The 16,603-nt window shown below is 38.1% G+C and overlaps 1 protein-coding gene across 2 annotated transcripts; it reads left to right on the top strand.

The window, feature by feature from the left end:
• The first annotated feature begins 3,466 nt into the window (after positions 1-3,466).
• ZNF213 (zinc finger protein 213) lies at positions 3,467-16,320 on the top strand. Of its 2 annotated transcripts, none has more exons than XM_012543185.3 (6): positions 3,467-3,608; positions 6,184-6,722; positions 7,481-7,640; positions 7,974-8,029; positions 13,697-13,820; positions 14,727-16,320. In XM_012543185.3, exons 2-6 carry the CDS (start codon positions 6,321-6,323, stop codon positions 15,392-15,394), a joined length of 1,410 nt encoding a protein of 469 aa, XP_012398639.1. In that variant the 5' UTR covers positions 3,467-3,608; positions 6,184-6,320; the 3' UTR covers positions 15,395-16,320. The 2 variants fall into 2 exon arrangements, with proteins under 2 accessions (XP_012398639.1, XP_003761966.1); XM_003761918.4 differs by having other exon boundaries at positions 7,974-8,059.
• The last annotated feature ends 283 nt before the right edge of the window (positions 16,321-16,603 follow it).

The following is a 16,603-nucleotide window of genomic DNA, read 5'->3' as shown; positions in this document are numbered from 1 at the left end:
TGCTCTCCTCCCATACCCTCTCTACTTCTTTGCTTCTGTTTTTACATTACATTTTACATTACCTAAATTTCCCAATGCATCCATCCCACAGAACATTATTATTAGTAATAGCCAATATTCATATAGTACTATCTCTCAGTGTGCTGAGTTCTTCATGAAAATTTCATTTGATTCTCAAAATAAACCTGCCAGGTAGATGCTATTATTATCCCCATTTTACTGTTGAGAAATAGTTCAAGGGGAAACTTGGTTATATTTAATAGGGGATTCTTATTCTGTTATCACTTGGATTAGTGATCCCTTCTAATTCTGAGGTTCTATGATAATCTCTTTTCCTTTCATCTGTCCCCCTACTTTATTTACTCCTCCTAAACCTGACCTATATTCTCCATTTTCCCAATCTATCACCCCTCCTGAATCCTCACTTTACTGTTTTCAGTCTTTATTTTGTGAATTTCTACTATATACTTATTTTTCTTTCTGAAAGCCCTTTCCCCCTAGTTCTACTCATACTTTATCATTCAATCCTATATCCCTCCTTTTTGTCCTCCCCAGCCATCTGCTTTGTGTTTCTATACCACTAATTAAACTTAGAATTGAGAATAGGTGCACCAAAATTCATATTATCTAATCTCAATTGATCTTTTACTCTGGCAAAGCAATCCTTTTGTTTTTCTTTAATATAAACTTTTCCCCCAATAGTATTTTATTTTTCCAAATACATATGATGATAATTTTCAATATTCATTTTTGTAAAAATTTGTGTTCCTAATTTTTCTCCCTCCTTTTCTTACCTCTCCCTTCCCAATACAGCAAGCAATCTGATACAGGTTAAATGTGTAATTCTTTAAAATATATTTCCAATTACTATAACGTGGAGGCTATTTCAAAACTTTTTCTTTCTCTTCGATTCTTTTATGTCTCCCCTAGTAGTCTCCTAAGTAAACGACCTCACCAGTCACTTTACTGAGAAAATTTAAATGATCATCCATCATGAGCTTTTTTATCTTCTTAATCCACACCTCAAAATCTATATACATTTTCAACCACTTGTTTTACCTTTGCTACAGTACTTAAGAAAAAAATGTTTTTTTCCTGGTCAATATCAAGTCTTCCATCTGTGTCACTGATCCTATCACCTGATTCCACTGGGGGTTTGTCCCACTTTCAGCAACTACTGCTTCTCTCTCACTCATCTCCCTTTGTATCTTGTTGCTTATCAACAGCCATGCACTTCCTCCTCTACTCTGTCCTTTAGAATTCCTTATTTTCTTTGAAACTCAGCTCAACTATCCCCTCCTATATCTTTCCAAAAGTTTTCTGTGCTTCTCCCCTGTACTTACCTTACAATTATTTTTATATATTTAATAATATACACATTACATGCTGATAGACTACAAACATTGAAAGTTAAAATTGTTTCATATTTTTGTTTTTATAATCCCACACCTAATAGTGCGCATCATATAGGAGGTACTTAATAAATGTTTGTTTTTGATTGATTGATTGATTAATAAGTTCAGATAGATAGGCTGGGGTGAGTTTGCAGAGGGCCTTGGAAACAAGGCTAAGGTTTTGCTAAGGTAAATTTTCTTCAGAAATTCTTCAGAAAACAATTTCAGTTGGGGGATTATGGAAAAATATAAGCAACTCGCATTTCTTTCTTTTTTAACAGATTGACAAGTAATACATACATATATACATATATACAATAATGAGGTTCTGAAGCAATGAATGAAAAATGGGATGGGGGAGGCAGAGATTATAAATTTTGAAAAGAAAAGGATGTGCTTCATCAGTCTAGCCCGAATCTTCCCGGTCCTCAATGGAGGTCTTACTTGGCTCATTCCTAAAACCACATATGTACACGAGTTCCAAAATTTTATACCCAGGGGAATACTCCTACACCCCCCCCCCCCCCAGCCCAGACTACATTTCCCAGAAAGTTCCTCTCTTGTGTGGCAGACATCCTTCAGAACACTCCTCCATCTCAACCAGACTACAGCCCCCATGATCCTCCTCTTTTGAGAGCATGATCAGGTCACTTCACCGCTCTAAACTTCCTTTTCTTCAGCTATAAACAAAAAACCCAGATAGTTCCAATGTTACTCCCAGAGCTCAGTGGAGGCTCATATGTGACTTTCTTCCCTCACGATCATTTAGCTCAGAAGAAACGCAAGACGCACAAAGTAGAGAGTCTACCCCAAATGTCCATAGGGACTATTTGTGTCCAACCAGTGGCAGAGCATCCCGAGCTTGTATTGGTTTGATCAGCCATAGTCAGACATACTGTAACTCCACTCTAACATAGTGATGTCATTTTGGTCCTTCTTCCAGAATGAAGGACAACAACCAATATGTGACTTTCTTCCCTCACAGACCATACCCTTCAAGAGGCAGAAGGGAAGTGCCTCCTTCTGGGACAACATCTCTAGGAAGTCCCCCACCCTCAGGAAACTTCTCTCTTAGCCTGTTCTGACTACATTCCCCAGGAAGTCCCTCCTTCCAAACTATAACTTCCAGTATGCTTCTGTACCGTGAGGTCAGAGGAATTAAGGAAGGATGTGGGAAAGATTGAGTGATTCGAAAGAGGGTCGTTTTCCCAGTCTCTGTCTCACTTCTGAATGAGCCCAGACAATCTTAACCGTCCTCCATACGCGCGAGGGACAATCGACTCACAGTCTAGTGGAGCCTAGGTGACAGGAGTTGAGAGAGGGGGAGGTCATCCACAAATATCCCAGGGCTACAATTCCCAAGACATTTCCAGCAGAACAGGAAGGGCTAAAAATATATATATATATATATATATATATATATATATATATATATAATAAAGAGCCTTTTCCTCTTCGCGGTAGGAACATTTACAGCTTCACTCAAGTTTTTCAATTCTAGAACCATATATCCTAGAATATAAAAGATTATAATTATAAAAGAGGGGGAGGGATATGCTGCAGTTTGTGGTACCCGGGGTTAATCATGAAGTTAATCATGAAGCCTGCTGTGATTGGTTCAGATACATTATCCTCTTGCCCATTGGTTAGGTGGAGGAAATTCCAACTTCCGAATGGTGCTTCGGTGCATCCTGGGTGTTGCAGTCTCTATTCCTGGCTATCTCCAGGTCGTACTTTCGTTTCCCAGAATGCTCGGCGGGAAAATCGGGGTCTGGGTTTTGGCAGCTGAACCCCAAGCCGCCGCTTCCACTGCAGCGGGCAGTGAGTGTCTGCCGGGGTGCGGCGTCCAAGCGCGGCCGGGGCGGCTCGGCGTTCCCCGTGCCCGCCTCCGAGAGCCCCCCGCGGCGTCCCGAGAAAGTCAGTGCTGGTCCCCGCCACCCGCGGAGCCCCAGGGACTGGCAGGGTCCCGGTGAACGGTTGATGTCGGTTGGGTTCGGATCCCTGAGCCGCTGGGCAGAGCCCGAGGGGACGAAATGGGGACCCCGACCGACTGCGCCCAGGCGAGGCTGGATGCCCAGGCGCCGCCCTTTGGCGGACGGACTGACGGAGGAGCGCGGAGCCGAGACAGCAACCACGTTAGCAGTAACGATGTCAGCGTTGCCGCCCGCAATGCTCTGCTGTTTCCAGAGACCGCTGCCCAAGTTTCTGAGTGAGGTAGGGCAGGTATTTCATATCGTACCCATTTTACAGATGTCAGTGATGTCACGCAAATTGTATTCAGTTAGTCAAGCATTGATTAAGCGTTGATGTTGCAATAGGCTCTGAAAAATTACAAAGCTTTTAGTTTTGTACATATTATCTGTTCTCCCGGAGGCTACTATTCAATAACTAGGTGGAGTCATGCCCAGTGCAGTTAACATTTCTTTTACACAAGCATGCAAACTGAAGTTGTCCGTTTGTAAATGAGTCTTTATCTCGTGAATTTCTCCTTGTATTCAGCCTCTGTGCTTAATAAATTCTCCCTGGTGTAATAGTGAGGTGCTAGATTACTGTTTCAAAACACTGGCTTAGTAGGGACTTAATAAATATTTATTCTCTTCCCCCGCCATTCCCCCAATTCGACATTCTAATTGCCTTTGTCATGTCTAAATCGTACTGCTCTCATCTCCACTTCTTAGAACTCCCATCTTTGTTCAAGCATTGGCTTATATGCCACCTCCTAAGACAAGTCTTTGCTGATGCTCTTCTCCCTCCAATAGTCCCTTCTCAAATTATGTGTATTTATTTCTCTCCTTGAGTGCTGAATTCCCTCCCCTAATAGAATACAAGTAAGCTTCTGGTAGTTTCTCCCTTCTCAAATTATATGTATATATTGAATCCCCTCCCCAATGTAATGTAAATAAGTTTCTTTTGGACAAGGACATTTTCCCCCTTTTGTAACACTAGTGTTTACTACTGTGCTTTGTTCATATAGACATTTAAATGCATTCAAATGCCTATTGGATTGAATTAGAGGGAGTTTCTTATTGTTAGAAAGTTCTTTCTTCAGTTGAACCTATCTGTCTCCCTGTAATTTACAGCCATCTGTCTTAGTTTTATAAGAATTTCCTTCTTTAATTGTAAAGTCATGGAAGACATTGACTATATTGTTTTACATCTCTGAATCCACAGGACCTTGCAAAAAGTAGAGATTTAATGAATACTTGTTGAATTGAATCAAGATTTGGACAGGTGAGGTGATTTGCCCACAGAGATAGCTAAGCAAGTCTGAGAAATGACATTCAGACCCTGGAGTCCTGACCAGGTCTTGTGCTGTTTCCATTATAACAGGGTTCCTGTCCAGATAGGCATGCAGAGTCATCACATATGATGACAGGTATTCTTTGGCTCATTTTCTGGGGCCTTCAGGAAATTTCCTTTCCCATTTGGAAAGGAGGTAGGCTGGTTGGGACCCCTTTCCCTTATCCCAGTGTTGGATCCAGAAGAAGATTCTGAAAAAAAAGTCTTGCACTTGCCTTGTGGAACCCTTTTTCTCTATGCAGGTGGCATCCTAGCTCATTTTCTTTTTTATTAAGTTGGAAGAAAAACACTGAGACTAAATTTTTTGTAGCTAAGAGCCAAAGAAGCTTAGATTTGGAAGGCTATTTCAAGTTAACTTTCCATTTTATGCAGGAGTCCCCTCTTTTAACATTTCAGAGTAGTGATCATCCAGACCAGAATGGGGACTTAATAAATTAAAAGGGCAGTCTATTCCTTTGTTGGATAGGTCCGTGTGTTAGAAAATTCCTTCTATGTTCAGACCTAAATTTGGTTCACAAACTGGCTCTCTGAAAAAAAAAAAAAAATATATATATATATATATATATATACATATATATATATAAGATACATTTTAAGTTTAATTTGCATTCTTAAGATTTTTATCTTATCTATCTATCACTCTCTGATCTAATCCAATGTGGGTTTGAATTCTGATTCTTCAATTTTCTATCTAAGTGACTTGGTTAAGTAACAATTTTTCTGAGGCTCACTTTCTTCATTTGTAAAATGAGGTAGTTGAACTCGATGACCGACTTTTCCAGTTCTAAATCTATGAGCTCCTGAAGCTATACAGGTAAATATGCTTCTTTTTTTCACATAATATTACATCAGAGGTTTGAAAATATCCCTCTATACCAAATTTTCTCAACTGCTTTGATGGTCAAGATCCCTTGAGGTTACAAAGTTTCAATTCAACTCACATTTAGTAAACAGATATATTGTTTTTATGAAATGCTTTTCTCAGCATTCAGAATACAAAGATGAAGTCAGGTGAAAACTCTGCTTACTAGTATTATACAAGATAAGAGGTAGGATGAGTCATGTGTACAAATAACTACAATATAAGGCAGGGCAAGAGAAATTTGAAAAGGAATATATAGTTTTCCACTGGAGGCATCAGGAAAGGCTTTATGATAGATGGACTATCTGAGTTGGGATCTTGACAGAAGTATGTATGTGTGTATGTATATATTTATTTGTTTGTTTGTTTGTTTGTTTATTTTGCTGAGATAATTGGGGTTAAGTAACTTGCCCAGAGTCACATAGCTAGGAAGTTTTAAGTGTCTGAGGTCACATTTGAACTCAGGAACTCCTAAGTTCAGGGGTGGTGCTCTATCCACTGCATCAGCTAGCTGTCCCACAGAAGTATTTCTTTATTCCTAAGGCCCTCACTTGGTAACAAATGAAATAGGCTGAGTTTTTTAGTGTGACACATCAGCTAATACTCTGACTTTTTTTCTTTCCTCAGAAGTTCTCTCATAAGTCTCTAAAGGTTAGACATTGTTGTCTTGGGAAACACAAGTATCTAGTACCCAGAAATACAACTGTCATTGTCCAGAACACAAGTCAGAATTAAATTGATATTGTGACTCAGAGTGTGGGGTTATGGCTACAACTCTGGGCACACAAGTCCAGGCCTCAGTGGAACCAGAGGGACTCCTGATAGTAAAGGTGGAGGAAGATTCCTCCTGGGAGCAGGGAGCTTCTCAACTGAAGGAAGACACCGACTCAGAAATCTTCCGTCAGCGTTTTAGGCAGTTCCATTACAGAGAGGCAGATGGGCCTCACGAAGCTTTCAGACAACTGTGGGAACTCTGTTGTCAGTGGCTGAGACCCGAGACCCGTACAAAGGAACAGATTCTGGAGCTGCTGGTGCTGGAGCAGTTCCTGACTGTCCTTCCCGGAGGCATCCAGGGTTGGGTGAGAGATCGGTGCCCAATGAGTGGGGAGGAAGCTGTAGCCATGGTGGAGAACCTACAGAAACATCCCAGAAACCCACTCCAGCAGGTAAGTTGGTAGACACTACCTGAGCAAAGAGAAAGTGGAGAAACTGAGGGGCTTGGCATCCTTGGTGTATATGTAGATTTTCTCATTGGATTCTGGTCTTCCGTATTTTTAAGCATCTTTGTTCAGAAAAGTAAATGCTAAGGATGCAAAACAAAAACAATACTAATAGCTCATATTTCTCTAGCATTTTACAGTTTACAAAATGTCTTCTTAAACATCTTGAGAGCTAAGTAATACAAATATTCTTATCCCCATTTTATAGAATAGGAAACTGAGGCCCAGAGAACATAAGGTTCATACAGCTAAAAAAAATAGAGCTGTGACTTGAACCCAAGTCCATTGCAAAGCCAAAAGGCTTTGCAATCATAGTTGTCCAGGAATGTGATTCATTACCTTGAGTGAGAGACAATTCACTTACTGTAATACGTCAAGCAGAGGTTGGTTTGAAGACTTGTTGGGGGAACTACAGAGAAGATTTTGCAGAGGACAGGGGATTAGGCTGGTCTTAGCCCTGATACTATGGTTCTGGGGCTGGTTCTGGTTCTAGTCAGTGCTTTTTGGTTGTCATTGGTCTCTAACTGGGAGTATAGTGTGTCATTTCACATTGTTTTATGCTTCCAGGAAGCAGATGATTTGTTTCCTCATTCCCCTTTCTTGCAACCCTGATGTATGTACCCTGTGTTTTATTTTGGGGGTTTTAACTTAGACTCCCTGAACTGGACCTTGCACTGATGGGCATATATGTTGTGCATGGACAGGAAGAGCCCTCAGAGGAGATGGAGACTCAGGGAGGAAGACGGGGCTCCTCAGGCCCCACACTGGCACAGGGGGAGATCCAGACCAAGGGGGTATCTCAAGAAGAAGGGGCATGGAACCGAAACCCGGATACAGAACCCCAGGAACAGAGGAGTCGTGGCTGTAAGTCAGTCTCCATCCTTGTAGGAACTGGGAACATTTGGGCAGGGGAGAAGGGTTTTCAGCACAGACTTTGTGAGGAAGAGACTTTTTTCTTGACCCTAGATGAAGGTGGTATGATCAGTGGGATCTTTAGGGTCAAAGAAGGACTCAGTATAGTTACTTTAATGCTTCTAAGTATAGGGTCAGTATTAGTTCTCTAGGCCACGCGACAGATGGTGTAGATATACATGGAAGCCATTTGTGCCTCCTATTGACCTCCAGGTGCTCTAGAGGGAGAGATTCTAGTTCTAGACTTGATCCAGTTTCCTTAATGATTCTGTTCTTTGTCCACAGCTCAACCTGCTTCTCGGCTTCCTGCCCTTCTAAAGGAAGGGAGCACCAGAGAGATGGTAGATGCTTTCTTTTCTTCTGGGACCCATGTGAGTTATGTAACTCAGGACTTTGACAGGCTGATATGACATGACATCATATGAAACTACTTTTATACTCTGAGAATAGCCTTGACTTTGATTACAGAGCATTTTGCTAGATGTTCAGGGAGTTACAAAGTTTAAGACATTGTCCCGGCCATCATGAAGATTACAGTCTATTAATAAGATATGATAAGAATTAATAATAATAATAATAATATTAGTCAAAGAAATACAAGGAAAGTGCTACATGAAGTATAAGGGAAAGAGAGGTAAATGCCAAATTGAGGAATAAGAGTAGATTTCATGAAGGAAATAACATTTGAGTTTAGCTTTTTATTCTCTTTTTTTACTTCAAGTGGAAGGTTTTTATAAAGTCATAATCTGATATTTGTCAATATTTATATTAGCTCCCCCAAATATCTCTCTATTTAGTAAGTTAAAATGGATAGTATATTTAATATTAAGAGATAGCCTGCAATTAAACTTTTGTCAGTATAAGTATTTGATTATAACTAAAGAAACTAGTTATCTAATAATTTTTGTATGTTATAATATATTCTTTAATACACAGCATTTCTTTTGGATGAGAAAAAAATATTCTATAATTTACAAAAAAATAAAACACAGCTTTAGAAAAATATAATAAAAAAAACTCCTTTGATTAAAAGTAATCCTCTTCATAACATTTATCTACAGTCTAATATCACATCATGTTCCACCAATCCAAATTAATCTTCTAATAATATGCCAAACTTATGGAGTAAAATTTTTGTCCAATATTTGAAGGGGTAGGGCAGTGTCACTGTTTTTGTAGGAATAAAATATTTTAATTTTCCAGAAGAATAACCTGGTAACAATAAAATTCATTGCTTTGATCCTTAAAATGATTCTTGGTATCATTACTTAGAAACAGGATACAAGCTTCATAGGATATAGTCTTCAGATACAATATATCCAGACTTTTTTGTAACTGTTTGGTTTTTTACTTAGCAAAGTAAAAGTTGACAACAGTTTTCCCAGTTACTTTCTTCTGCATTCATCACTTACGACATCTTCTACTTTCCTCTTTGCACATGAATGAATGGATTTATATTCTATTATCAGGGTAGCTACCTGTAGCAACAATCTGCCCTGTAATGACATCTTCTAGAACTTTAACATAATAATCCCTGATTTCTTCATGTACTCAAATGATTTTATAAATTGCTTAGGGTTGACCACCTCAGTTTCTATCAGCTGACCAAGAAACTTAAAAACTTCTGTTTAGATCTGTAATACAAAAATGCATCAAAACCAAACTCTAAATGCTTATATTAATAAAATGGGGAAAGAGCAGATTAGCAATTTGGGCATGCAATTAAAAAGCTAGAAAAAACAAATTAAAAAATCTCTAATTAAATACCAAATTGGAAATCCAAGGAGAGATTAATAAAACTGAAAGTAAGAAAACAGTTGAACTAATATATGAAATTGGAAGATGGTTTTACATATATATAAAAACCCAATAAAAGAGATAAACCATTGGTTAATTTGATTTTTAAAAAGAAAAAGAGAAAATCAAATTACTAATATTAAAAGTGAAAGAGGTGAGTCTACCACCAATAAAGAGGAAGTTAAAACAAATATTAGGAAAATAAAATACATGTATAACTAAAAAATGTCATTTTTTACATGTAATTGGGGAAAATCAAATAAATTTTAAAAAATTTAATAGAAGCTATTTTGACCAGTTATATGCCAATAAATATGACAACCTGAGTCAAATGGAAGAATATTTACAAAAATATACATTGCCAAAATAACAGAAAAGGAAATAGGATACCTAAATAACCCCATCTTAAAAAAGGAAATTGAACAGACCTTCAGTGAACTCCATAAGAAAAAATCCCTAGAACCAGGTGGATTCACAAGTAAATTTTACCAAATATTGAAAAAGCAAAATCAATTCTATATATAATCTGTTTGAAAAAATAGGCAAAGGAGTCCTACCAAATTCCACTTATGCCACAAATACGATTCTGATGACCTACATCAAGAGGAAACAGAGAAAGAAACTATAATTCAATTTTTCGAATGAATTTTTATGCTAAAAATTTAAATAAAATACTTGCAAGGTGATTACACCAATGTATCACAAGTATTATACACAATGGTCAGGAGGGATTTATACCATGAATAATGCAAGGCTGGATCAATATTAAGAAAACTATCAGCATACTTGACCACATCAATAATAAAACCAATAAAAATCTTATGATTATTTCAAGAAATGCTAAAAAAAGCCTTTGTCAAAATGCTATACCCATTCCTACTGAAAACACTAGAGAACATAGGAATAAATGGAACTTTCCTTAAAATTTATCTAAAACCTGAACCAGCTACACCCAGCAAAAGAATTCAGGGAAATAAGTGTGAACCACTACATAGAATTCCCACTCCCTCTATTTTTGTTCACCTGCATTTTTGATTTCCTTCACAGGCTAATTGTACACTATTTCAAAGTCCAGTTCTTCTTGTGCAGCAAAATAACTGTATGGACATGTATACATATATTGTATTTAACATATACTTTAACATATTTAACATGTATTGGTCTACCTGCCATTTGGGAGAGGGGATGAGGGGAAGGAGGAGAAAAATTGGGACAAAAAGTTTTGCAACTGTCAGTACTAAAAAATTACCCATGCATATATCTTGTAAATAAAAAGCTATAATAAAAAAAAAAGAAAAAACTTAAAGTATTCATTTTAAGAGTATAAAGTTATCACTAATAAAAAATTCAGCCATGATGTCCCTGAAAAAAAATTTATCTAAAACCATCAGCAATTATTATCTGTGATGGGGATAGAAGCCTTCCTAGTAAGATCGGGGTGAACATGCAAGGATATCTGTTATCACATTATTCAATGGAATATTGAAATGTACTGAAAATGCTAGCTGTAGCAAGAAGAGAAAAAAAAAGAAGTTGAAATTATTAGAATAGGTGGTGAGGAAACAAAACTATCACTCTTTGCAAAGAATATGATAGTATGCTTAGAAAATTCTAAAGAACCAAAAAACTACTTGAAATAATTAACTTTAACAAAATTGCAAGATATAAAAATAAACCCACACAAATCATTAGCAGTTTTTATATATTATCAACAAAGTCCAACAACAAGAGATAAATTCCATTTGAAACAACTTTAGGCTATTGGAATCCTAGTGTCAACTCAACTTGAAACAAGGTGAAAACTCAAGGGTGATGTCAGGGTCCTGGTGTTAACTCAATAGAATTGATACAGTGCTTGTTGGTTCACACCTTAGAGTGAATCCTTGCAGGGTGATGGGTTGCTAATACTGATAGACAATAATGCTTGTGTCCATACCTCCCTTGACTGCTCAAAAAAGAAGTGAAAACACCATAAAAAGAAGGCGGTCACACCCTCCCTGTGCTTTCTATGAAATACTTGGGAGTCTACCTGCCAAGACAAATATAGGAACTATTTGAACACAATAAAATGCTTCTTATACAAATAAAGTCAGATCTAAGGGGTTGGAAAAATATTAATTGTTCATGGGCACACTGAGCCAATATAATAAAAATGACAATTCTGCTTAAATTAATCTCCTTAGTGTGATACCAAAAGACAAATGATCTTATATAGAACTAAAAGAAACAAAGTTAATTTGAAAGAATGAAATGTCAAAAATATTTTGGGAATCAATGAAAAAAAAAAAACACGAAGGAAGGTAGCCTAGCCATCTTAGATCTCAAACTGTATAACTAAGTAGTAGTCATTAAAACAATCTTGTAGTGGCCAAGAAATAAAAGTGATGGACCAGTGGAATAGATTAGGTATACAATACATTGTAATAAATGATCCTAATAATTTAGTGTTTGATAAACCCAAGGATCCCAATTTTGGGGACAAAACTGCAAGAAAAACTGGAAAATAGAAAGAAAACGAATGCAACAAAAATGAGGAGACCAGAAAACTGGGAAAACATTTTTATAACAAGTATCTCATTTCTCATTTCTCAACTATATACTCAATTGAGGCAAGTTCATAAGAACGGAGGATATTCCCCAATGGATACATGGTCAAAGGATCTCAGATATAGTATATCAAAGCTATTTATAGATATGAAATTATCAGTTATCTATATCCATTCATCTTTGAAAAATGCTCTAAATCACTATGGATTAGAGAAATGCAAAGTAAGACAGCTCTAAGGTACCACCTATCAGACTGACTTAATTTGACAGAAAAGGAAAATGGTAAATGCTGGAGGGGATGTGGGAAAACTGGGACACCAGTGCATTGACGGTGGAGTTGTGAACTGATCCAACCATTCTGGAGAGCAATTTGGAACTGTGCCCAAAGGACTAAAAAACTGTGCCATATTCTTTGATCTAGTTATACCACTTCTAGGTTTATATCCCAAAGAGATTTTTTTTAAAGGAGAAATAACCTGCTTGTGTAAAACTATTTATAGCAGCTCTTTTTGTAGTGGTTAATAATTGGAAATTGAGGGGATGCCCATCATTTGGGCTTAACAAGTCATGGTATATGACTGTAATGAAATACTATTGTACCATAAGAAATGACAAGTAGGATGATTTCAGAAAAACTGGAAAGACTTAACATGAATTTATAGAGTAAGGTGGGCAGAATCAGGAGAACATTGTATACAATAACAAGTAATATTATATGACAAACAACTGTGCATGAGACTTATTCTTGGCAATACAGTGATCTAAAACAACCCTAAAGGACTCATGATGAAAAATGCTATCCTCCTCCAAAGAAAGAACTAATGGTGTCTGAACACAGACCAAAGAATTCATTCATTCTCATTCTCTGTCTTTTTCTCTTCTACCCCATTAGTGAAATCAAAAGGAAGAATAAGTTTTGTCAGCAAAACTTGATTTTGTCATGTTTGAAATCCAGGCAAAGATATCTTATAGACAGTTGGAGATGAAGTGAACTTAGGGAGAGAGAACAGCAATAGGGATACAGATCAATGTAGAAATGATGGCTTTAAAGTAATAATTCTTCACTGGGATTCATATAGTTGGGTTTCTTTTTTAAAATATAACAACTATATTTTAATATAATGATTTCCTCTGTATTTTATTTTATGAATTTAAAACCACTCTGAGAAGGGTTCCATAAGTTTTTCAGGGTGCCAAAAGGGTAGAGGAGGAACCTAGCAGGCAAAGAAACTGAGAAAGGGCAAGTTAGTTAAAAGAACAGAGTAAGAAAGGACCCAGAGTTTATCCTTTTAGGTTGGGATTCCATTTCATTTTATTTTTCAGATTTATTCCCCTCCTTTCACAGCATAGTGTGATAGCAAGAGTATTGGATAGGAAAGCAGGAAAGACCCTTTGGTACTTATAAGCTAAGTGACAGATGTTTCTTTTTTGAGCTTCATTTTCTTCATCTATAAAATAGGGACAGTAGTTCTCACAGGTTATCATGATAATTGAATTAAGATATGTTTATAAAACTCTTTGCATGGCCCAAAGCACTATCTAAAATTTAGTTGTTGTTATTGATATTTTTATCTTGTCACATCCCAGCCTTGTAAATCCAGACCTGAGGGGTACAATTGTCTTGAGGTCAATTTATACTGAGCCAGACTGTTCTACTTTTTCAGGGACCGATGACATTTGGAGATGTGCCCTTTTATCTCTCTCGAGAAGAATGGGGGTGTCTGAATCCTACTCAGAGGGACCTCTTCTGGGATATAAAACGGGAGAACTTCCGCAATATCTCTCAGGGTAAGGACTAGTTTTCATCCATATCTACACCCAGAGAGAGGACTGTGGGAACTTAGTGTGGAACATAGCATTCTCACTCTTTCTGTTTTTTGCTTGCATTATGTTTTCTTTCTCAGTTTTTCTTTTTCTTCCTTCTTGATCTGTTTTTTCTTGTAGATAACTGTATAAATGTGTATATATATATATATATATATATATACACACATATTGGATTTAACATGTATTTCAACATATTTAACATATATTGGACTACCTGCCAGCTAGGGGAGGGGTGGGGGGGGGGAAAAGGGGAAAATTTGAAACAAAAGATTTTGCAAGGATCCGTGTTGGAAAAATTACCTATGCATATGCATAAATAAAAAGCTTTAATAAAAAAATATATAAATAAATTTATAAAGATAGTTTTTATCCATAGTTAAATCTATCATGTTCAGTTCTCTGAACTCTATAGGCTGTTGAGCCCTCTGTCACTTAAAGTGGTGACTCCTCACATTTTGGTTAATAGCAATGAAAGTGCAACTGGCTGACCTTTTAAGCAAATAACTCCCCCCTCCTCCAATTCCTGAGAAGCTATATACATACATACACATATGCCATATACATATAGATATATACATGTATATATGTGTATGTATATGTATATACATACACGTATGTGTGTGTGCTTTCTCTTGCCCATATGGTTTTCCAGATTCCATTAGAAGGATGCAAATCTTTCCTTGTTATGAAAGAAACTTCATGTTGGTTATAAAGTAGATAGCAGCATTCAATAAGATGGTTCCTTTTTCAGTCTCTTGCCCTCACATGGTTTAAAAGCTTAGTCCTTCCCTTTATCTTAAAGTTCGGTGGTTTAATTTGTCTTCCCTCTATCAAATGAGGTGCCAGATAATCTGTTTTTCCATTCAGGTTTGGGGATCAAGAGCCAGAATGAGAAAGCTTCGTCCCAGCCTAGTTTGAAAGAAGTGGAGACATTGCCTGGCAGATCTGCAGGTGATTTGCCCTGGAGCACTGAGGAAGGTGAAGTCTGGGAAAGTGAGACTCGACCTGAGAGAGAGCTGGGGCAAGAGCGCCCCATCGGGGTAAGGAGAGGTCGCCCTCCCACACGCCAGAGACAGTTCCGAGACTTGGCAACCGAGAAACCTCACAGCTGCCAGCAGTGTGGGAAGCGCTTCCGTTGGGGGTCAGACCTGTCACGGCACCAGCGTACACACACAGGTGAGAAACCTCACAAGTGCCAGGAATGCGAGAAGAGTTTCCGTAGCTCCTCAGACCTTGTTCGCCACCAAGGTGTCCACACAGGTGAGAAACCTTTCACCTGCGCTGATTGTGGCAAGAGCTTCAGCCGAAGTGCATACCTCACTGATCATCAGCGTATCCACACCGGTGAGAAGCCTTATGAGTGCACTGAATGTGGCAAGAGCTTCTCTCTCCGCTCCTACCTGCTGGACCACCGTCGAGTGCACACTGGTGAGCGTCCCTTTGGCTGCAGTGAATGTGACAAGAGCTTCAAGCAGCGGGCACACCTCATTGCCCACCAGAGCCTTCATGCAAAGATGGCACAGTCAGTGGGATAACCATGGGTCTCTCCATGGAGGGGGAATCTCCAGGTAGAAAGGAGATTCTGAAGGAAGGCAACAAAAGATTTCTTTGACCTCCCAGTGTCGATGCTGGGGCCCATGGCCCATGGCCTGTCTGAGCACACACCAAAATATCTGGACATTTCCCTTTCCAATTGAAGGTCATTCTTTTCCCCTTAGGACATCATGAGGATCTCCTCATCCTTCATTTCCCTGATGGTTATGTTGCAACTCCTAACACCCATCTATAATAAATAACTGCTTCAGTCAAACAAAGAAAACTTGACTTTCACAAGAAACTACTATTTCCTTGGTCCCTTTAAAATTCAACTTCAGAAGTAGTTGTGGGACATATACGTCTATCCAAATTCTCCCAAACCAAGAAAATAATTTTACTATCTTTAAAATTTTGTTTATTTTTCCTTTCTCTTTTGTTTTATGTTCTTTTCCATCTTCCTCCCTGGAGCCTGGGGATATGTACTAGTTTGAAGGGATAAGGACATACAGAGAAATGCAGGGAAATTGAGACAGCTCCCTTACCTCTCCATGCTTAGTACATTTTGCAGAGAACTGCCTCCCATACCTTTTTGCCCTTCTGTGGCTATCTTTTGTATCCCCCTTAAGTTCTCCATATCTTTCCCAAGTGATTAAGAGTCCATGAGTTCTCTAGTAGAGTCATCCTTGCTCCATAGAGGGGGAGGAAAGTACACTCTAATTGACATTCCCAGGATTTTACTAGCCATGAACTTACTTTTAGAGTGTATTGAAATTGTAGGAATTTTAGTTTCATTCTTCAGAACATTCCTGTTGCTTACTTGCTAGATGATCTGAAAGAATTCCTTTCCCCTCTGGCAGTTTTTTGATCTGTAAAATGAGAGGGTTAGATCTGATATTTTTTTTTTTTTTTTTTTTGTAAAAGGTCTTCCAGGTCTGACATTCAGTAATAAGCTATCTTATGAGCAGAGAAGTAAGACACAATATAGGGGGAAGAAGAGAATGAAGGTTATGGCCCACAAGAATTTGGGGCATTGCCAATGCTCCTCAACCTGTACTGGGAGAGGGTAAACTTCTTGCATATAAGGAAAGGGAAAGAAATGGACTTGGATAGGCCCCTAGATCTCTGTCTTTGTTAACATAGCAAAAATTAAAGGCTGACCTCAGGAGCCTACTATAATCCAAACCCTTGTAAAAACCAACATAGCTGCA

Source organism: Sarcophilus harrisii, chromosome 1, assembly GCF_902635505.1.
Source record: "Sarcophilus harrisii chromosome 1, mSarHar1.11, whole genome shotgun sequence".
Classification (NCBI taxonomy): domain Eukaryota; kingdom Metazoa; phylum Chordata; class Mammalia; order Dasyuromorphia; family Dasyuridae; genus Sarcophilus; species Sarcophilus harrisii.
Note: the sequence above shows the minus strand (reverse complement) of the source record. Positions and strands in the feature narration are given on the sequence as shown.

Excerpts from the sequence above, each read along its gene's own strand:
- ZNF213 (XM_003761918.4), top strand. The coding sequence starts at position 6,321 with ATGGCTACAACTCTGGGCACACAAGTCCAGGCCTCAGTGGAACCAGAG. Across the intron at positions 7,641-7,973 it reads GGAACAGAGGAGTCGTGGCT|CTCAACCTGCTTCTCGGCTT; the intron begins GTAAGTCAGTCT and ends CTTTGTCCACAG. Across the intron at positions 13,821-14,726 it reads CTTCCGCAATATCTCTCAGG|GTTTGGGGATCAAGAGCCAG; the intron begins GTAAGGACTAGT and ends TTTTCCATTCAG.